The sequence below is a fragment of the Pelodiscus sinensis genome, chromosome 12 (assembly GCF_049634645.1).
Source record: "Pelodiscus sinensis isolate JC-2024 chromosome 12, ASM4963464v1, whole genome shotgun sequence".
Classification (NCBI taxonomy): Eukaryota; Metazoa; Chordata; order Testudines; family Trionychidae; genus Pelodiscus; species Pelodiscus sinensis.
Genome location: NC_134722.1, coordinates 1870975 through 1892813, shown reverse-complemented (window position 1 = coordinate 1892813; position 21839 = coordinate 1870975). Strand labels below are relative to the sequence as shown.

The window sequence follows — 21839 nt, the reverse complement described above, 5'->3', positions numbered from 1 at the left end:
TGTTTGAATGGTAGGCAGCCAAGAAGAACCACGCCCCTTCTCAGTTATTCACAAAAGCACATGGCTGGGAGAAACATTTTAAGCTCTGCAAACCTTAGGCTCTGCAGGCTGGTAATTCTCCTGGCCAGAGCTTGCCTCTAGGACCCCACCCCCTCACTTCCCCAACCACCATACCCAAACCCTCTGCCCCCCTCTTGCACCCATATCCTCCCTCAGATCTGGCACCTCAATCTCCTACCCCAGATCATAATCCCCTCCTACTGTAGGTTATATCCCAAACCCCTGCCCTAGGTCACAACCACCTCTTTCACCCAAATGCCCTCCCAGACTCCATTCTCCCTCCTGCTCCCCAAGCTCCCTGCTGCACCCAACTTCCATCCCAGACCCTGCATCTCCATTAATATCATAGAAGAGTACGGCCTTTGACCACTTTCCAAAATCTTGGAGTACCCCCCCCCCCTCTCAAAAATTGCCCACCCCCTGCCCTAAGCCAATCTCTAGTGACTTTCCCCACAGCTGCCTCCTGCCAGGTTTCTGGCACCTTCCTGTAATGGACCTTGGGGCAGACCTGGTCTGATAGTTACTAAGTTCCTATGAGGACATGTTTGGGAGTGAATGGCAAGAGCAGAGTGTTTCACAAACAGAGCAGGAGCCTGTTGATTGACACATGCCAGCCAGAGCCCCGCAGCAAGCCCCACTAAGAGACCTCCCTCTGCCTGCCTTCCTATTTTCACACGCTCCCTCCAGTCTATGCCTACTGTAACCTGTGTTCAGTATCAGGCTATTTTCAGATGATGCCTCCCAAGCCTGCCTGCAGCGACGTATACAGTTATACTATCCCCCTGTAATGATGGTAGGACACATTCCAACCCACGTTACAGCCCTAGCTAGGTACAAGCTGTTCAATAGGTCTGTCCTAAATGCAATTTTGCTGGGAACATGCAGTGAGGATTTTACCATCGAGCTTGTTGAGTTTTAGCTACCAAAGACAGTGCTGTAAGTCTCTGGTAGCCATTTCTGACTTTAATGTCTTGTACTCACCTAAAGTCTTTGTCCTTTGAAACTCATTTCATTTTAATCAATCCAGGCTGAGTTTAAACTCAACTGGGTAACTCCAGTTAAGGGAGCCAGCTTGAGCACTGGGCCCTGGGAAGGGCAATGGATCTCTAACATCTGATCTGCTCAGGAGAGGGCTGGGCAGAGCAGAACAGGACTGGGAGTGAGCTGTGTCACTCTACAGGGAGTACCCAAGGCAGAGTGTAACTGGAGTGTTGCTGCCAGGCCAAGGCTCTGGCTACAGTCAGATTCCAGGTGTAGCCTGCATACTGTTTGGTGGTCATAGACAGCGCCAGCTGGGAGGCCTCCAGCACTATAGGGCAGATACTCTCTGGTCTGGATTGTGCCTGAGAAATGTGACCCCTCCCCCATTCCTGACACTCTCTCTAGAGACAAGTGCCTCAGACTAGTTTAACACCACTCCCACTGCTGCCTCATGCACGTGTCCTGGGTGCAGCAGCTGGAGGAGGGTTCAAAAGATCCATGTGTCCATCAGAGTTTGCATCAGCCATGCAGCTGATTCCAAGGCAGCCTAGAAGGGAAAAACAACGTTACCTCAATAGCCTCCAGCGTGTCGTTCATTTGTTTCCTTTCCCTGTCTGGTGAGTTTTGCAGGTCAAAGCCTTCATAGAACACACCGAAGTTGAGATAAACCTGGGCAAAGCCAAAGTGGTTGAACCGATTGCTCAGGCACAGCTGGTAAAAACCTGTAGGGAGAAGTGGTTCTAAGCATCAGAGAAGAGGAACTGGTGCTGTGACAGGCAGACATGACCCCAACTCAGTTCCAGTTCGCCCCCTCTGCAGCAGAGACATGGTCTCTCAGCTTAGCGGCCACCGAAAAGCTTGACTGCCTGGATAATCAGGAGCCAAGCTCACATGCTGTGTCTAGCAGACTTTTACAGGCCTGTGGCTCACATCAGCAACTATCTGCAGGCTGCACTGGACAGAAGTAGCCCAGCTTTCATGTGGGCCAGGGAGGTCCCATGGAAGAAGCAGGGGTGGTAAGAACCTGTCTCTTTGGTTGGGAAGTTAATCTGTCCTCGTACATCCTGGGAAATGCCCACTTGGAGGCCATTGGGATCCTTTGCCGTGGCCAGGACGTGCCGGTCGTGTCCAATTCCCGAAGTCCGTTGTACCTGAAGCCAAGAGCAGAGCAGGGTACTTTGGGGGCAGCTGTGAGTTCTAGCAAAGAACAGCCCAACTGCTGCTGCCCTGGGACTCCCTAGGGGACCAGATGGTGCTGCGTTAATTGTAAAGGCAGCAAAGCCCCTGTCTGTTCTGTGGCAGGCACTAAACATCCCTACTCCTCTCCAGGCGCTCCCATGAGTTTACAGGTGCTGCAGCATCCTGAGCAGGCCAGGCTGGCCATGCAGAGGCCCCATCTGGAGGAAGAAGCAGAGAAACGGGAAAGGCCTGACTTTCCACAGGCTGCGCACCTGGAGGGCCCAGTTCCCATCAGCGACGGGGAAAATGCCACCATGCTGCAGTACTGCAGGTGAAAGATGGGAGCTTCCCTCGGGCAGCTAACAGGTTTCCTGTGCTCTCAGGCCTCGCGCAAGGGGACGCAGGCTCACAAAGCGAAGCCAGGGCAAGGCGAACCTGCCAAGGCTGCTTTCCCCTTTGCCCCGGCAGTGCGAGGACAAGGACGTGGCTGTTTTCGCTGTTCCGTGTACGTTTCCTCTCCCACAATCTCCTTTCTCTGCCCACCTGCTTCAGGGATTTCAGTGGAGCTTGGCTTGACCTGTGGAATTTTAATTCCTAGTTTGTGTACTTAGCCGTGCCAAGTACAGAGCTAGCAAGCCCTGGGCAGCCACTCGCCCAAAACCTGTGGATTCTCTTTCCACTGTGTACAGTCAGCCCTGTGTTAGTGTGCAGCCCAGCCCTCCTAGCCCTGCACACTGGCAGCAATCAATACTCCTAGCGACCCCCCTTCCTTGCTTTGGAAAGGGGGTCGGGGAAGATCCCTTACAAAGCAGCCCCTTGGGCTTGAGCTCCAGCTCAATCTGCCTATTCCTTGAGCAGCTCCAGGCCACTGCCAACAGCGCAGCTGCTGTGCTCCACAGGGCTCTGGCCCACCACAGATAAAGGGAGCTGCTGATAAACATGAATGGTGACAAGAGGGCCAGGCGCAAACTCCCAGCTCTACCTCTACTGGCTGTGTCAACAGAAACTGGGCAGTGGCAGGGTTGAAGAGAAGAGGACTGGAGGGCCAAGTACCCAGCACTGGCCATACGTGAACCCAACCCCACAGCAAGAGACCTCCCATGCTCCTGCCACTCGCAGTGCAAGGGAAAGGGAGATCGCTTGGTGCACGTGCCCAGTGGAGGCCATGCACTGCAGAACCTCCTGCCCAGAGAAAATACAACCAACACGGCGACTTGCACTCGCTTCTCTGCTCTGCTCCCAGTGTGGCAAGCAGAGACGACATGAAAGGCAGAAAGTCGATACAGAAAATACCATTTTCACAGATTCTGACACCAGAAGGGGTCATTAAGATCACAGTCTGATCAAAAACCCCTCAGCTAACCGCTGGAGCTAGATTAGAACCAACAAGGAGGTGTAGTGCTCCAAAGAGCACAACCCTCCAGACAGCTGGCCATCCTGAGACCTGGCTTCAGGAGTTTTGTCCTTTTTTCAGCCGGGGGCCGTGCGTGTGTACACACGCATGATGCAAATGTTACACGTTTTACACAATGAACAGTTAACCTGTGGAACTCTCTGCTGAACCAACTCAGGGTATGTCTACACTGCACGGCTATTTCAGGGTAGTAGACGTGTCCCGAAATAGCTACCCCGCATCCAAGGAACGTGCCTGTTATTTCAAAATATTTTTCAAAATAACGGATGCGCTATTTGGCCATTCCTGTAAGCCTTGTTGCAGGAAGAATAAGGGATGGCTCAAAATAGCGCTTTATTTCTAAGTTTGGCACCATGTAGATGTGCCAAATTTCAAAATTGCCTATTTTGATACGCAATTTGCGGGTCTTATTTCCATTCGAGAGTGCAGTGTAGATGGATCCTAAGGGAGAGTTTGGGATTCAAAAAAGATTGGAGATTTAAGCGAACACTGAGAACAGCCAGAATTGCTTCAAAAATATCTAGTCAGAGTAACCGTTTTTGGGAGCTATAAATCCTCCTGCTTTAGGACTTAAAACCAGTTACTGACTGACCACTTCTCTGCCTTAGAGTGTTGCCTAATTCTTGACTACAGGACTCACTTTACCGTCCTGCTGAAGCAGCAGGGAACCAGCCGTTGCCAGAGACCATGACAGATGGACCCACTATGGCAGCTCGTGTGTTGGATTCTCAGCTGTCTGGCTGCGGAAAGTTATTTGTTCCACTGAGCCATTAACAAACCCTCCCCAGCACTCACCTCATAGCTGAAGTAGAAGTAGCCGCTCTGATGTGCAAACTGCCAGAAGCACTCCGTGCCGCCTCCCGAGACAACAATGGCGAAGTCATAGCGATCAGCTCCCCGGAAGAGAGGCTGCTCGCTGGAGCCACTCAGGGCCAGGGGCTCAGTCTTGGGGCTCCTGGCAGGGCCTGGCAAGCTAAGCAGCCCCACAATCACAGCCAAGGCGAAGAGCGGGACCATGCTGCCTTAGTCGCCTCCGCCACTCTAGCTAGGGCAGAGCAGGACACGGTTCCCAGGGGATAATCATTAACTTCACTCTGCACCCCCCTGCTTGCGCCAAAGTTTTCCTTCAGCTCCCTGCACAGCTGCACTTACGCAAACATCGGGGCACCTGGAAGGAGTTCAGCTCCTCAAGGTAACCTCAGTGCAAGTACCAGACCTGCGTGGGCAGCTGTGCAGTCTGTCCCCGTTAGAGCTCAGCACTCAGAAACATTCTGTCAAGGCCCGAAATGTCACCAGGCACATGCAGTCCTGCCCAGTGCCCTGCACTCAGACATCTGCCCACAGCCTACACCATGGACTGAAGGACCATGCGGTAAAGCATTCCTAGAAACTTTATTTAGTACAAGAAATACTGACACTCATCACAGAGCAACAACACTCCAGCCCCAGGGACGTGGCTACATGGGCTGCCATCGCATCAGGGTGCTGCAAGGCACAGCTTGGTTCCTCTTTGGCTGTGACATCTCTTCCCTTACATGCAGATTGTGGCAATATCCTCCCTGTGTACATGGGCTGGAAGAGTTCTCGTGCACGGAGTGGGAGGTGGCAAAGTGGGTTTTGGATGCGGGACAATATTCATTCTCATGCCCTCGTATGGCACAAGGAAGAAAGCATCCCATCGACACTTACCTAGCCCGAATGGAAACACAGGGAAAACGTGGTTCCGTTCATGTGCTTTGCCAAAGGCGGCACGTCACAGCCAGGCCACTCAAGCACAGGGGGATGTTTTGGAACAGAACATATAAAATACACCAGGCAAAGGGCAGGGAGAAGGTCTGGCTACTAATGAAGTTGAAGAGGTTAACTGAGCCATGAGTTCATCTGGCAAGGTTCCTTCCAGCAGCTGCTAGTGCCAAAGGACATAGCTAAGGCAAGCAGGGGGCTTCTACCCTACACTGGTGACAACAGAAGCAGCCCACAGGATCCCGGGTGTGGGGGTATTTCTGCAGCGAGAACCAAAGGAAATTTGATGCATTAGTGTTGGTGGAAGCCAGGGGAAGATGAGACACAAATGAAATCCAGCTGGCCCTACAAAGTGGCAGCATCCCACCAGAGAGGGGAACAACTCTTTCTGCTGCTCCAGTGCTCCCAGCTTGAGCTGGCTCAGGAAGTCAACGCAGGATGAAATTCTGGTCATTAACCAGCTGTCCCACAAGGCTGTGGCTAGGCCCAAGACCCAGGGATGTGCTACGCTGCTCCCTTTTCAAGGGGGGAATATTCATCTTCAAGGGAATGCTGGGGAGATGCAAATCCGGTCTGTTGGAACGGTTACATGCAACACAGGAATGGCTTTCTTTTACACAATGGGCTCACACGATCAGACTTGGCCCTAGAAGGCAAGGTACGTACGGTGCCTGCCAAAGATCCCCAGAGACCTCTAAGAGACAGCGCACTATTCCAGAAGACAGGAGGGAGGGAATTTTGCAAAGAAGGAGGCCACTCAAAGAACATAAAGTCAAGCCAACTGAAAAGTGCAACTTTTAACTTGGTGACGTCTAGCTCTAAACAGCCTAGAAACTAATGAGCACAAAGACAAAACATCTATTTGTAAAGCATCAAAAAAGAAAAGAAAAATCCCCTCTCAGAATATAAAAAAGTTCAATAAGAAACGTGAAAACAAACACCGGTCACCTTGCCAGGAAACCAGAGTTCTTCCAGTGCAACTTGGCAGCAGCTCAGCCTACACTGGTGCTTGCCCCTCCAGGCTGAAGTGAAGAGCATATGAAGACTGATCTGCCAAGTGATTCACAACTGGGTTAAGAAAATTAAAAACGAGCTATAACACTCGGTGATAGGACTGCCCTGCCGTCCAGCCGACATCTGCAATCCCTGGTTCCAGCTCTCCTGCTCACCGGGCAAAGGCTGCTGGAATCGTGGCTGTTTCTAAACACGTACAAAGCATCAGCACCACAGCGCTTTTATGGCACAGTCCATCGTTACTCAGGCTCCCTGCACCCATTGACGGGCCTATTCAGTGACTCTGGCAAAGCAAGAGAACTAGGAAGGTTTCCCGAGTTCTAGTTAAACTTCGCTTCTTCCCAGTGGCAGCACTCAGCTCTGCCAAGCCGCTACCCCAACTCTCCACATCATTCCTATCCGGCCAGCAGGGAGGGGGCTTGGACAGCCCCACTTGCGTGGCTGCTGCTGCCTTGGTCCATCTTTTGGAGAGAAACAAGAGTAAGTGTCACTCAAAGAGTTCCCTCCACTGCTGTTTTCAATGGAGTCCCAGCTTTTTCATGGTCCGCCAACGATCCTTAATCATCACTGAAGTGCGGTTCTCAAAGGGGAACTTTTGGCAAATGATTTTCCAGTTTCCTTCTCCAAACTTCTTCACTCCTTCTTTGATCCACTCGCTTTCCTGCACAGTCCATCTCTGCAAAAGGACAAGGAGCCCCATGACTCTTAAGGAATAGGTCCTATCACCTCTGCACTAGACACACGCTTGGCCTCCTTGGTCCCCCTTACAGCCATATGATCAGCACCTTTTGAAACACATAGTAATACGGCACAGATGCACTGCCAGAAACTCTGTGCTGTGCCCAGTGATCATCCCATACCAAAAGAACAGTTGCAAAGGTTATACACAAGGAAAATACAAAGACTGCAGCCGCAGTTCCAGATTAGTTCTATTCCCCAAATTACAGTGCAGATTACACAAATTCCTCAAGAGCAATAATCATGGAGAGTGTGCGGCAGTTACATGCCCTGTGCAATGTCCATACAAGAGAACGCCAGTTCTGACTTACATACAGATTCAACTTAAGAACCCCAGGCATCCCCAAGTCAGCTGCTGCTGAAACTGATCAGCGGCTGATTCCAGGAAGCCTGGGGCAGGGGCTTCCTGTAGTCAGCCACTGGTCAGTTTCAGCAGCGGCTGACTTGGGGACGCCTGGGACAGAGCAGCTGGGGTGCTGCTGGGTTGGTCCAGTAGCGCCGCCGCTCCTCGGCGCTACTGGACCAACCCAGCAGCACCCAAGCTGCTCTGCCCCAGGCGTCCTGATTCAGCCGCTGCTGAAACTGACCAGCAGTGGCTGAATCAGGACGCCTGGGGCAGAACAGCTGGGGTGCTGCCCGGTTGGTCCAATAGCGCCCAGAGCGGCGCTACGGGACCAACTGGCAGCGCCCCAGCTGCTGTACCACAGGTGTCCGGAGCAAAGCCACGGAGCACGGGGCAGCGGGACAGCCCAGACGCGCCGTGGCTGTCCTGCTGCCCGGGCGCTCCGCGGCTTGGCTCTGCTTTGCCCCCCGTCCTCCCCCCGTCCCCCTGGTCTGCAGACCAGGGGGACGGGGGGGCAAAGCAGAGCAAAGCAGAGCCAAGCCGCGGAGCGCGTGGGCAGCAGACAGCCCTGTCCGCTGCCCACGTGTTCCGCCGCTTTGCTTCCTCTCCCTGGTCTGCTGGAGACCAGGGAGAGGAATGGCCCCGTTCGTAACTGCGGATCCGACATAAGTCGGATCCACGTAACTCGGGGACTGCCTGTACTGCCTTCCTGGCTTGCAGAGAAGCTTAAATCAGGCTAAACCAGGCCCTCTCCGTTTAAAGAGCTGTGTAAGCCAAATCATCCTTGTGTAAGTTCAATGATTGGATAATGCAAGTATTGACCAGCTACTCCAGTCCTTTAGTAACCATCTATCTGCAGGACCTGGGGGATTGCTCCATTCAGTGAGCATCGCTCACTTGGGCTCAGAGGGATACCAACACTAACATCTGACAGCAAAAGGGATTTCCACCTCCCAACCCTCTCTACTGCTTCATTGCTTCCCTGCCGCAGCAGAGCCCCGCGCTGGGTTCAGAACTTGCTGAACAACATTGGAAGGCTCTACATTACCTGCTTCTTGGAACCAAAGACTGAAGACGTGTGGCTATTTCTCCCAGGGGATCCTGAAAATAAACCCAAAGAGTCATATTTCAGCATTCACCTTCTGCTGTACATGCATCTGCAAGAGACTGGCCTGTGCGATTATAGGGGGAGAGCCACATGACTACAAGGGGAACACCCCTAGCCAGGATATGGAAAATACAAATAAATGTCTTTACTTCCTCAAGTTTCCTCATTTACTGAAGGGACACATGGCCCATCCGAGCCCTAGTTACCTCACTAGAAATGCAGCTGAAGAAATACAATAACTAAGACAATGTCTAAGCAAGATTCAGTTTGTCTCAGGTTAGCTGATGTGTCTAAGAAAAAAGAAGACTGTCTAAGCCAGAAAGCCTCCTCAGTAGTAACCTCTGTTCTTTAACAGAAGCACATTCAGAGCACAGCATCCCGGAGAAAAGGCTTAGCTGCACTTAATTACGGCATTTGAAACAAGCACGCAGACGCTGATCTGTCATCCTGCAGCTTTGGGTTTGGGGCTCAAACTAGAATAGCTGACAACGACGGACGGGTTATTTCACCTCATGTCTGAATCTGTAATGAGCAGAGCTTGACAAATGGTGGCGAAAGCCACTCGCCAGCCCCGCACTGCGCATGCGCAAGAGCTGCATTGTGCAGCGTGCACCGCCGGTAAACGGGGCGCGCGGCTGAAATCTACTTGCCATGGGCAAGTAGATTCTATAATTTGTCGAGCCCTGGTAATGAGGGTATTTGGCAGATGTTCCATGACCAGGTACACAATGGATTTAGCAGCTTCCCATTGCTTTGGCCTGTCCAAGAAAGAGCACAATCTCCATTTTCAGTCATATCACCATCGACCCAAACCTTCCTGGATTTAAGGGATTTCTAGACTTTTGGTTTCTCTCAAATACTTAGGCAGCAGAGTCCCTGGGGCAAACAGGTAAAGAAAATGCATGCCAAAAATAGCACGCTCACCTTTGTCCAGGAAGAGCTCATCTTCGTCACTCCACGTGTCCTTTTCTTCTTGTCCATTTGAGGTGTTCAATCTTGCTTTCTGCGGCCTGAACACACACAACACACACATTTTAATTGCAACAAGCCAGCCTGGTCAAGGAGCATTGAAGAGACAGTCGCTGCAAGAGCTAAAGGAAACACCCAAAAGGCCCACAGACAAACTGATCGATCACCTACAGGCCACTGGCAAAACAGTCCAGCACCACACTAGTACCAATGAGTCAACACTCACATGATTATGCAGCACTGGGAGACAGGAGAGCCTGCCGGACAGCTAGATTATAGGGATGCAAAGATCCCTTTTAACTGATTAACCAGATAAACATCATGTTTAACTGGCTAACCTATTAAAGGGGGAGGCAGGCAGAGGGCCTCTCTCCCCTCCCCCCGAGCACTAAGGATGTTAAAGGCTAGTCAACTGCCGATAAGTATTTGCTTATCAGATCGTTTTTTGACTAATCGACTAGTTTATAGGCACTTTCGCATTCCTGCTTTGACATCTACAAGAGCCCCACCAGTGGTCTTGTACATGTCAAAGGAGGAATGCCGAAGTGCCTATCGACCAGTCGATGGAAATTCCATCGACTAGTCAATTAACCACATTCTAACATCCTGACTGAGCACCCCCTGTCTATGGTGGTGGAGGAGCAGCCCAGCCCCCACCGGTTAACCCCTCACATCCCTACTTGATTATGTATGCTTGCTTCAATTCCACAGCACATGCATCTCAGTCCACTGCTTCTCTGAGATCTTAATCATATGGACTGGTTTGTAGATAAAAGGTGCCATATGCATGTCTGGCATTCAAAGACATTCAGTGCCATTTTAATAGCTAGTTGGTTCTGATTTTGAACTTTGACAGATCCCTGTATCCCAGCTGGAGCAGCCCGTTTTCAACAGGAGAGAGGGGCCACTCCAGCCGGGCCACAGTGGGTGGGGGGGTGAGTGCCAATCCATCCACTCACCCGTTTAATTTGTTAACCAGTTAAACGTTGTTTGAATAGTTAACCAATTAAATGGGATTTTACATCCCTATTAGCAAGAGTCACATGTGCCACAAAGCTGTATGACATTTTTACTAAAGGCAAGGCCAACTGGTTCCAAATCCATTATGGTCCTTATTTTGGTCACTTACAGGCATACACTCAGCTTTTTACAGAAGATTCAACTGAAATCAGGTGTACAGCCGGTCCCAGACTCACACAAGCCTTTGGGCAGTGGAACGCTTGAAGCTAAAACTTCCGAACTGAAAGCTGACAACCCCTGTCATCAGCAGCCATCCCCATCGGCATTGCTGCCATTTAAAGCATTGCAAGCTAGACGGGAATAGAGCCAAGGTGGGAGGGAGCTCTGGAAACAGGCAAATCTTGGGTGCTCCACAGAGACCTGGGAACAACTGGAGCCGAGTGAATCACAAAGATCTAACTGCTGTAGTGGCCAACTTCCAAGCATTTTATTACTTTGGCATTTAACCCTGTAAACATCTGAGACCTGAAATGCTAAGCTCTAACCCGTCTCTTCTCAAGCATGAAACTTCATGCAGCTCAGTAGAGTCTGCTCTGCAATCAGAACCCAGCAGAGCTCCTACATCCAAGACCCTGAGAGAACTACCACATTTCCCTCACCTTTCTTGGGGAACTCGAGTACTGCTCAGGAAAGGGAATTCCCTGCTGTTTCATTCTTGCAGATCCACCATACTGTCTTAAGTATGCAAAAGCATAGGCCCTCATCTGCACAGCCTCCAATATGCATTAGAAGGGGATCCTACTCCACCCTCATCAAGTCCTGCGGAGAATATTAATCTCAGAAGCTTGGCTCCAGAGAAAGTTTAAGCCCCTCACTCACACATACATATTCCCCCCTCCCTCTAACTTACAGCTAAGGTTACTGTACTGAGCCATGTAATACTTATGCAAGGTACAAAACAAGAGTGGAAGAATTAAAGTAACTTACATCAATCTTCTATTACTCTTGAAACTCATACATGGTTTAGCCTCACCACTGATGTGAAAATTTACCTTAATCTGTCCCATGAAACATACTTACAAACTTTTTCCAACCTGTGTATTGCTAACTGCAGATTTCCAGAGTCAGATATTTGTGATGCATACATTGAAAAGCAGTTTGCAAGGGTATCAAGGGTCAGCATTAAGGTGACTGGAATGTAGGAGGTGAACTCATTTCCCATGTTGCTAACCGCATGTATGAACTACAAGGGCAACAGAACATTTGTTTTCACTATGCATTTCCACATGTTCCAACAAGGAGGGATGTTTGATGTTTTAGTTTTGTGCTGATGAGGTTCTATTGTGTAACGCAGCAGTACTAGCTATAAGTCCCCAAAGCACTGTGGCTGCACTAGAATACATAGTGCCACAGATATGCTTCATACTTGGGACTGCTGGACGACGGAAGTGGAACATATGGCTTTTGAACAAGAGGCCTGGATGCAGACGAAACCACTGGCTCCTGGGACGAGTCTGGAATCTCATTCAGCTCAGAGCTCTGGCTGTCCTGCTCCATAACCAGTCTGCTTATAGTCAACAAGCGTTTACTCTTTGGAAGTGGTTTAGGAATGTCTGAGGTCCCAGAAGTCTCCAAGGGCAGAGTTTCTTCGTCTCTCTGTCTCTTGAGTCTGTGGGATACAGAAGGGGACAATTGCTTGGGGAAAGAAAAGTCGGTTTCATCCAATTTGGTAAAGGCTGCATCAGAATCTTGGGAATCTGACAAGGTCTTGAAAGCTTCTCTCAGAGCAGAAATCCCATATGAGGTTACAGATCCAAGGGGCAGCCTATAAAATAAAAGCAGCTAAAGCAGGTTGCATCAACTATTTCAACAATACAAGACTCTATATCACTAAAAATCACAGTTGCTCCCCTCAGTCCACCTCTTAGCTAAGCCCCCAACAAATTAACATCCATGAAAAATCATCTCAACCCATGAAATCAAGCCTCCCCCTGTGAAATTGGAGCACCCTGCCTTAAGAACCCAGCTTCCAGCCCCTTCAAGCTTTAGAGGATCCTAGAGGTGATCTGACCCTCTCCCTGACTGGCTGTGCAGTGAAAAAGGAAGTCCTATCCTTCCCCAGTTGCCCACACTAGCAGGTAGGATTCCCCATAGTTGGGAGGTTCCAAGCAGCACAGGAGGAAATCAGGCCCACCTTGATGAACCTCCTCCAGTTGCAGTAAGCTCCCTGGCAGCTATCTTCACAGCCCAGCTTGGAAGGGATCTGAGACGTGATGGTGGCAATTCTGTTGTTCCCCCATCCCCCGCTTCCCTCCACAGTCCATTTTTGAGTCAGGATCTCCCATGGTTATACCACCATGATGTTTCAGGTGTAAACATCTCAATGTGAAACCGACTAATTTTACAACCCTCTTGCCATAAAATTGACCAAAATGGGTGGTGAATTTGGTAGGGCCCTACTCATAGCAAACAATCATGCCTGAAAGATGATCCATCACCACAGAAAGCACTCCCAATCTCCAGTGACTCAGCTCCCTTCTACAAGAACATCAGTGTAATGTTCCCTCCTGCCAGCAGGGCAGATGAACTGCCTCCTCCAAGACAGATGTCACTACCACTTGGCAGAGACAGCAACAATCACGAAAGCACCCGTGTTGCCACTTGGAACATGGGCACCATTTAGAACATTATTGATGCCAATGTTACAAAATTGCAATGAATCTCACAAGATGTGTCATGTAAGGTATCAGTGGGAGAGTTATGATTTGAAAAGGATAATCATGTTGATACATACGTATGACCTATATGTTGTGATGCATGTGACATTGTACAAACTTGTGCTGTGTTTCTGGGTGACACGCCCAGAGAGACTGGCTTTCACATTATCCAGCCTATTTGATCACCCATCAAGGGCAATCAGCTGTACACTGAACCCATTAGGGAAGCCAGGGACTACCCCATGGAGTCAGCAGGATGTGCAGTGATACTCATGTAGGCAAGGGTCTTCAAGTGCTTGTGAGCTTATAGGACAGACAAGGGATATAAAAAGACAGCTGCATTTTCAATCCTGCTTTCCACCTCTGGGGCAGCTTCTCTGCAAACTGAAGCTTTGAGCAAAGGACTGACAGACTCAGCCAAGCTTTGGATGTTTTCTAGGGGGACTTTACAAGCTAGCAAATTCACCAGTGCTGCTAAGAAATTGGCACTTATGGCATCACAGTCCATATAGGTCTCAAATTGCTTTGACCACTTTGTTCTTTTCTAATAAAACTAAGTTTTCAGTACTAAAGGACTGTGCTGGCAGCATGGTATTTTGGGCAAGATTCAAACTAATGTTGATCTGACAACATGGCTGTTACTTTGGGGATCAGAAGAACATTCTGTATAGTGAAGGGATTTTTAAGGAACTCCTCACTTTACTGGACTTATTTGCTGAGTGGGAGCCAGAGAACTGGAAGGCAATAAAGGGAGCTGTGCGATTTCTTTCTTTCAGCTTCTTGGTGATTGGCAAGGGAGATCAGGAGCACAATTAGGGACTGGTTGGTGAATCTAATTATAGTGTTAATTTTGTGAGTATCTGCTTTCCTTTTTGTAGCCTCTCCAGACCTCGGCATTTTCACTGTCAGCTGTCCTAGGCACCTCAGGGCACACCACCCACCTGTTTTATCCCTCCAAAGAGTGATAAGCTACATGCCAACCTATGTCCTCTGATCCAAGACCCCCCCCTCATTCACCACCTGTCACAAGGGACACCTTTCCTTCCTGTAGTTCAAACACTCACCAGGGAACCATTCAGAAAATAGATGAACACTTTAATTCAGAGCTAGACAGTGTGGTGAAAAATCCTGAAATAGTCTCTGGAGCAGCCCAACCACACTGCCATGTGGAAAAAGTTATGGCTGCCTACACACAACATGAAACCAAGGGGCGCTATCTTTCAGAAGCCAAATTCTGCCAAACTTCATTCACCGCATGGGGTCAGATTTCCCCTCTAAGCGCAAACGCAACACAATAGCTGCTCACCTCTCAGAGTTCTTTGAAAGCATTTCCATATTGTCTGAAGCCACTGCCACTGGTTGCTTAGCCACTTCCGCGTGCTCTGGCGCTGTTGCTGCTGGCTGCTTAGCCACTTCTGCGTGCTCTGGCGCTGTTGCTGCTGGCTGCTTAGCCACTTCCGCAGGCTCTGGCGCTGTTGCTGCTGGCTGCTTAGCCACTTCCGCGGGCTCTGGCGCTGTTGCTGCTGGCTGCTTAGCCACTTCCGCGGGCTCTGGCACTGTTGCTGCTGGCTGTTTAGCCACTTCCGCGGGCTCTGGCGCTGTTGCTGCTGGCTGTTTAGCCACTTCCGCGGGCTCTGGCGCTGTTGCTGCTGGCTGTTTAGCCACTTCCGCGGGCTCCAGCGCTGTTGCTGCTGGCTGCTTAGCCACTTCCACGGGCTCTGGCGTGGTTGCCAGCTGCTTAGGGTCATCAGTACATTCGGAATTCAAAGTCTTTTTCGCCATCTTCGACAGGAAGAAAGCACATAATCATTACCAAGAGAACACCATGGAACTGCATTTATTGTACCCCCATCCATAGGCATGGGACATTATTTAATCAGCCAAGTGCACCATCCCTGCAATTATTTGTTGCTCTCTGGTCAGGGCCCTTTTTAGGAAAGACAGCTGCCACGCGACATCATTGTGACAGGAGCAGAGAAAGGTCATCCTAGTGGTTGTCACAGTGCCCTTCGAGAACTAGACCCTGACCTTCCACTGGGCCTAATCTTGGAAGATCAAGATACCTGCTGGCTGATACCCTGAGGGCCCAGGGCTACAAGGTCTAGATTCACACCCTGCTCCTGGGGGCCCTGGGTGTGTGGGACCTCCAAACGAACCAGTGCTACGAGCGGGCAGCATTGGTCAGTGCTCAGCCAGATCATGAGGCAGCTGATGGTGCCTGATGACATCCTGTGGTCCAGAGACATCTACATGGAGCACATCACAGGCCACCATCAATACCAGGACAAGTGACTGAGACCACTGACAAGTGACATGGCCAGAGAAATCACCACTTCCTTCTATGACAGACTATGCATCTTCCCACAGGAAACATACGAGACAGCCAATACGGGACACAGAAATCGTCCGCTTCTTTCCCTGATCGACTATGTAACTATTCACAGAAGACCCACAAGAAACCGACAGACCAAAGGACATATGCTACTGAGGGATGTGCTCCATCTATGCACTTAACCACCAGAGACTGTGACTTTATACCCTGTATGGATGGCTTCCCCAAAGACACTGATTTACTGACACTTCAAAAAAATACATCCACCTTAATCTAGGACAATGCTGATTATGCACACGATGTATCTCATTAACCATGTAAACCGATACTTGTATTTCCTCATAACCCAAGCTTGACCCCCAATATACAGAGCCTTCCTTTTTTACTTGCATCATATAAGCATTTGCTTTAATAAAATATTTTCAGTCTATTTGGGATACAGTGACAACTATGGTCATTTGTCAGGCGCTCCATAGTAGTTACATGATTAAGATCTATAATAGTGGCCAATTAATTTTACAACATAGAACCCGGAGAGAGGGTCTGCATTTTAAATGCTAAGAATTCATTCCCTTGCTGCTCTGGTCCCAAAGCTTTGGAGTCAGACTTATGTATCAGACTTTTGAATACAAGTAAAAAATGTTCCATTTGAATAAGAATGAAACAAATTGGTACCTTCTTTCCAATTCACATCAATGGAAACTATGGTATCAATATTAGCAATGTCATTTGTGCCTCTAAGCCAGAGATGTTATTCTGCACAGAGGAGGGTTACCAAGCTTCAAGAACTACAATCACTGGGAAAGAATTACTGCACATTCTGGGACATGTAAACATCACCAACACAGTAAACCCCCAAGGATTTTACAAACACAGTAAAAGCTTTTTTATCCAACACGTTGGGGAAATGGGGGTGCTGGTAAGTGAAAAACTGGTTAATGAAGAGGAATTTGAACATGTAAAGGGGCCTCAGAGTAGGGTGTAAAGGGTTTTGGAGTGCCAGATCCAGAGGCATTCACCTTGGGTAGCTCCTCACAAGCAGCGTCCTGTCCTTGCTGCTCTTGGTGGAAGCACGGCAGGGTAGCTCTATGTCCTGCCTCAAGTGCTGGCTCCACAGCTCCCATTGGCTGGGAACCATGGCCAAAGGGAGCTGCAGGGGCAGCACTTACAGGCAGGGGCAGCACACAGAGACACCTAGTCACACCTCCACCTAGGAGCAGCAAGAGAGGTCACCACCTGTGAAGAGCCATGCAGGGAACCTGCCAGCCCCACACTAGCCAGACTATAAAGCAAAATTTCTATAGAGATTAGAGCACTTTCTGATTTCTACAGGGCTAGATAACACAGCTTTTACTAAGGTGGGTCAGACCAATTTCCGCAGGCCCAGGAAACAAAGAAAGGCTTTCCATAAAAATGGTGAATTTAAAGCAGGGTATGTAATGGGAGGGGAGGTTGTTCTTGATATGACATGAACCTTTAACAAGAGGGCAAGCCCTGCTGAAAAGGTCGGAAGGGCTCTGACTCTTACCAAAGCCTCATGTGGAAGATGAGTGACTTTTGGTAAACTTAATGTGGGCAGACCTTTAATGATTTTGTGATAAGTTTTCCTCTGTTCTTTTGTTCTTAAATAAACACACTTTGCCTTGTGAAGGCTTGCTGGTTCCTTGTCCTTCAAGAAAGAGTGTAATCATGGGTGGAGAGATAGATCAGACTGCTAGGACAGTCCCAGAGAACTGCAAGCCTAAATTCCAAATCTGAAAACTAAAGAGTCACAACACCCTGCCTACAGAGGTTACAGCTGGAGGCCTCAGACCTTTTGATCAGAGCATGGAGGGATTAGAGGCAACGTGCAACACAAGCAATTTTCCTGCAGGCTCTGGAGATGGGGGAAGTGACAGCTGGAATAGGGCTGAAATATGGGTAGCCAGGGCAAACACTTACTGTCAAGAGAAAGGGCTCTGAATCCTCCAGGTAGGTCTCCAAGAACTGGAACGCACTCTGTTGAAAAGCTTTGTAGGAAAAATTTCGGATCATCGTATGAGACAAATTCTTCTCACGGATAATGCTGAGCAACTCTGTCCTCAGTTTCTAGTCAAGAGGCAAGAACATTCTGAATATGTACAAATGATACATGTTATAAGTTCAGGAGCAGGAGGATTTGGGTGAGAGGGCACTACAACATTATTAACCAACTCACACTGATCTAAATTAAGAAGCAAAAGCCAAAAAGCCTGGAGTCTGTGTCAGCCTTGTCAACTACACCCCCTTATTGTTCCTAACACAATGGTAACAGCAGACAAAAGCAAAGAAAAGGAAGCATGGTTGGGAACATATTGCATAGCCAACAAGGCATTCCATCTCACCCCACAAAAAGTCACAAACTCACCTGGGTGTTAGGATCCTTTGCCATGATTTTTTTCAGAATTTTTGAGGCTTTATCAAACTCTCTCTTTTTAATACAAATGATAACAGCCTAGAGAGGGAGGAGAGGGGGAAAAAAAAAAGAGGATCTCAGTTTTTCTATGCTCATCAGTTTAACCACATCTCCTAAATCAGTTTCACAAACAGCACAAGCAAAATGCAAGCAAAGCCTTTAATGTTACTACCAAACACTATCCTAGTAATATGGAAATAAACAGTTTGTAGTAAACACCTTAATGAGCTGCTAACCTAAAATCCTACTATACCTTTCTGACTCTCCCATTCATGCAAGGTTATGATTAAGGTTTGTGTTACCTGATTTTCATTTGTATGGTGCCATTTAATTCATGTACATTAAATTTGAGAACTCACTAGTTCTCATCCAGATTTCTTAATTTTGAATAAAACAAGTGGCCTTCTCCAGGATCCAGAGTTACCTGGCACATCAGAACTTAAGCAGCTGATGTGGCCCATCCCCAAAGAGTTTACAAGTGAAGGTAGACAACATGTGGCTGTAGGAAGGGAGAGCAAATTTGTCAAAGACGCTTTGGGGAGGGTGGGCAAGTGTCTCCTTGTCTCAGGCTTATTTATTGCAATGTCATATGCAATAAGACATCACAGTTACAATTTGCATACATTATACATACCAGCTTTATCCCATGCCAGCAAATTGTACAGACTAGTTGCAATACCATGTTTTCAAGTGTCTAAAAATCTCTCCTAAGAGCATTCTGGTTCTACATGTAAAAGGCCCTCCAGCAAAAGGAGAAAGGATGCAATATTTCTAATATATTCCACGGAGAAAAATGGTAATAAGAAACGTTCTGCTTTTCTTGCTAGCAATTTATAGGTTCCCCCAGCAGTAAGACAAAGACAAATGACAGAGGGAAGACCTGAGAAGGGACAATTACCTACAATGTAAGCAAATCCTTTTTATTAAATTAGAATAAAACTTATAAAAGTTTAAACCATTTGAATGAAAAAGGAGAACTTGACCCTTACAGCTTCTTTCACCATTTTTCTAACAGATTCCATTGTCACCGCAGACACAGGAAATTCTCGATTAATCAGCTCCAGCACACCGATTGCTGATTCAAGGGGGGTGAGCTCTGACTCTTTATCAAAGGTGCAATCTGCAATTCACAGAAACAATTTATTTCAATTGGTTTTAAAATAAACACACATCTGCCGAGGCCAAAGAAAACCTCTACAGAAAACTGCCAAGACAAGTAGGCCACAACTGCTTAATTAGGCCACTAAGACTGCAGTAACTGACAACAGAGAACAGCACACACAAAACAATTATAAACATGCAATTCAACTGAAAGAAGGACTGTCTAAGGTATGCCATATCTTCAAAAAGAAACATTTGGTGAGTTTTGAAATTAAAAGCAATCAAACATTATGAGCTGAGGTTGTGGAGATATGTTTTAATTTATGCCAAAGAGAGAAAAGTCAGGAATTAACATACTGAATAAAAGTTACACAAGGTTACACAAATGCAGTTTAAAATCACAAACATTAAGAAACTCAGAATTAAAGTTTGTGCCATATTATTGAATCCTCGTGGAATGAGGTTTAACAGTTAATTCGAACTAAGGGGTTTATCGCGGAATCGTGCTTCTCTGCCACATGTAGATGCGGGCAGTTACTTCAGGCTAGTCAGTTTCCAAAATGGCGACCAGCCAGGAACATGTTAATCAAGCGCAGGATATTTAAATCCCAGGCTTCATTAGCAATTTTGGTTGCCCTCATTAGCCTCCCTAGTTCGAACTAGGGGGCTAGTGTAGACATACTCTTACAGAAAAAATTTAGTGTACGTTATCAGTCAGATCAAGGAGCAGCAATTAATCCTATGGAGTGCCAATTTATTACATCTAGTATACACTAGGGATGTGAATGGTTAACTAGTAAGCATCACCCTTACTGGGTGATGCTTACCGGTTACAGTTGACCCACAGGGGATGGAGCGGCACACTCTCGGGTGAGGAGAGGTGCTCCAGTTCAGTCAGGTTGGTGCACTCCCTTCCTCAGTTAAGTATAACAGTTAGCCAGGTAACTGATTAAACAGGACTTAACATGGCTAGGATAGACACAATAAATTGACCGCCAATTGCTCTAGCATCAACTTCAGTACTCCATCTCAATGAGAAGCACAAGAGGAGCTGACAGGCAAGTGTCTCCCATCAACAGATTGCAGTGAAGGCACCATGGTAAGTCTATCCAAGTTAGTCAACTTCAGCTATGTTATTCATGTAGCAAAAGTTGTGTAAGACTGATCTCCCTGGTAGCATATAGGGATGTAATAATGTAGTCAATTAACCAATAAGCAAAAGCAAAAGAGACCACTGCATCTCTGTGTAACAGCTCTTACTACATTTGAAAAGCAGAGCCAAACTGGTCCTGGAGCCAGCATGAACTGGGACTGCTCAGTGCCAGCTCATGCTGCCCCCGGGAATCAAAACCTCTTATCGACTAATCGAGTAGTTGATGGAATTTACATCAACTACTCAATTAGCTTATTAATTGCTACTTAACATCCCTAGAAAAGACTCTTAAAAAAAATACGTACAAGCAGATAATTTCAAGGAATTATAGCAAAAATTTCAGAGGCCTCTGTGCAAGCAAGAACTTCAACTTTAACAAAGTAGAGTAGTTGGTTTTCCTCAGCCAAACAACAGGTAAAAAGTGATTTCAACAGATTGGTGCCGCGCAGCACTGCCCATGGACAACGCAGCCTGGGGAAGGCCACTTTGGGAACAGGGCTGAACACCAGTAAGGCAAACTGAGGTGCCCTTCTCTCATACCTAGGTTCTCTCCCTCCTCAATTCTCGAAAGAAACTGCATAATGCGCAGCAGCCGAGAGACTGTGGAATCTTTTGTTAGGGGCCGCAGCAGCAGAGCTGGGGAGAAGAAGAGGCAAGCTTGAGACATCTAGAGCAGAAACACACGGCCCCTCCCGGGACCGTTCCCCCTACCAGGGCCATCTCTCCTCCCCCCCCCCATCCTCTACCAGCCCCCTCCTGGGACTGCCCGCCCACCTTGCCTGCCCCCTCCCACTCCACGAACCCCGCCCCCATCACTTGGTCCCCTTCCCCTCGGCCGGACCTTCCTCCCTCACTTCCCTCAGACACCCCCTGCCCGCGCGCTCCCCCCTCAGGCGCCCCGCCCCCTGCCCGCGCGCTCCCCCCTCAGGCGCCCCGCCCCGCCCCGCCCCCTGCCCGCGCGCTCCCCCCTCAGGCGCCCCGCCCCGCCCCCTGCCCGCGCGCTCCCCCCTCAGGCGCCCCGCCCCGCCCCCTGCCCGCGCGCTCCCCCCTCAGGCGCCCCGCCCCCTGCCCGCGCGCTCCCCCCTCAGGCGCCCCGCCCCGCCCCCTGCCCGCGCGCTCCCCCCTCAGGCGCCCCGCCCCGCCCCCTGCCCGCGCGCTCCCCCCTCAGGCGCCCCGCCCCGCCCCCTGCCCGCGCGCTCCCCCCTCAGGCGCCCCGCCCCGCCCCCTGCCCGCGCGCTCCCCCCTCAGGCGCCCCGCCCCGCCCCCTGCCCGCGCGCTCCCCCCTCAGGCGCCCCGCCCCCTGCCCGCGCGCTCCCCCCTCACCCTGCATCACTTCGCGGAACTCGCGGAAGTCCCGGTTGCGCCCGGCCCGGTAGGCCCCCACGGCCTGGTGGAAGTAGAACTGCAGCACCCAGCGGTTCACCGCCTCCTCCGGGACGCGGGGCTCGGGCGGCCCTCGCCTCGACGCCATCGGCGCCCGCCGGCTGCCTGCCGCCCGCGCGCGCCCGCCAGCCATCCCGCGCCAGGGCTCTGAAGTGACGCGCACAGCGCGACGGAAGTGACGACATCCCGCCGCGGCCTTCGCGCCTCCTC

At 49.5% G+C, this 21839-nt stretch overlaps 3 protein-coding genes across 5 annotated transcripts in view; 1 reads left to right on the top strand and 2 right to left on the bottom strand.

Moving 5' to 3' along the window:
* TMED6 (transmembrane p24 trafficking protein 6) overlaps nucleotides 1-4854 on the bottom strand; it is a 5770-nt gene extending 916 nt beyond the window's left edge. Inside the window, exons 1-3 of the mRNA XM_006122221.4 lie at nucleotides 4430-4854; nucleotides 2066-2192; nucleotides 1612-1763 (exon numbers count right to left, since the gene is read on the bottom strand). Of these exons, the coding sequence (XP_006122283.2) occupies nucleotides 1612-1763; nucleotides 2066-2192; nucleotides 4430-4651 (501 nt within the window). The 5' untranslated portion in view covers nucleotides 4652-4854. The remainder of the gene's footprint in view (nucleotides 1-1611; nucleotides 1764-2065; nucleotides 2193-4429) is intronic.
* The window catches only part of NIP7 (nucleolar pre-rRNA processing protein NIP7), a 22342-nt gene extending 3445 nt beyond the window's left edge, over nucleotides 1-18897 (top strand). The window contains exon 5 of the mRNA XM_075939792.1: nucleotides 18820-18897. Within this exon, the coding sequence (XP_075795907.1) occupies nucleotides 18820-18876 (57 nt within the window). The 3' untranslated portion in view covers nucleotides 18877-18897. The remainder of the gene's footprint in view (nucleotides 1-18819) is intronic.
* On the bottom strand, nucleotides 5008-21839 carry TERF2 (telomeric repeat binding factor 2). 3 transcript variants are annotated; one of them, XM_075939784.1, is made up of 10 exons: nucleotides 21570-21837; nucleotides 20787-20882; nucleotides 18982-19112; nucleotides 17945-18031; nucleotides 17500-17646; nucleotides 14533-15008; nucleotides 11936-12334; nucleotides 9505-9590; nucleotides 8521-8573; nucleotides 5008-7067 (listed from the first exon to the last, which is right to left on the bottom strand). In XM_075939784.1, the coding sequence occupies exons 1-10, from the start codon at nucleotides 21760-21762 to the stop codon at nucleotides 6909-6911; spliced, it is 1827 nt and encodes a 608-aa protein (XP_075795899.1). In that variant the 5' UTR covers nucleotides 21763-21837; the 3' UTR covers nucleotides 5008-6908. The 3 variants fall into 3 exon arrangements, with proteins under 3 accessions (XP_075795899.1, XP_075795901.1, XP_075795900.1); XM_075939786.1 differs by having other exon boundaries at nucleotides 11936-12178; XM_075939785.1 differs by lacking the exon at nucleotides 17945-18031 and having other exon boundaries at nucleotides 21570-21839.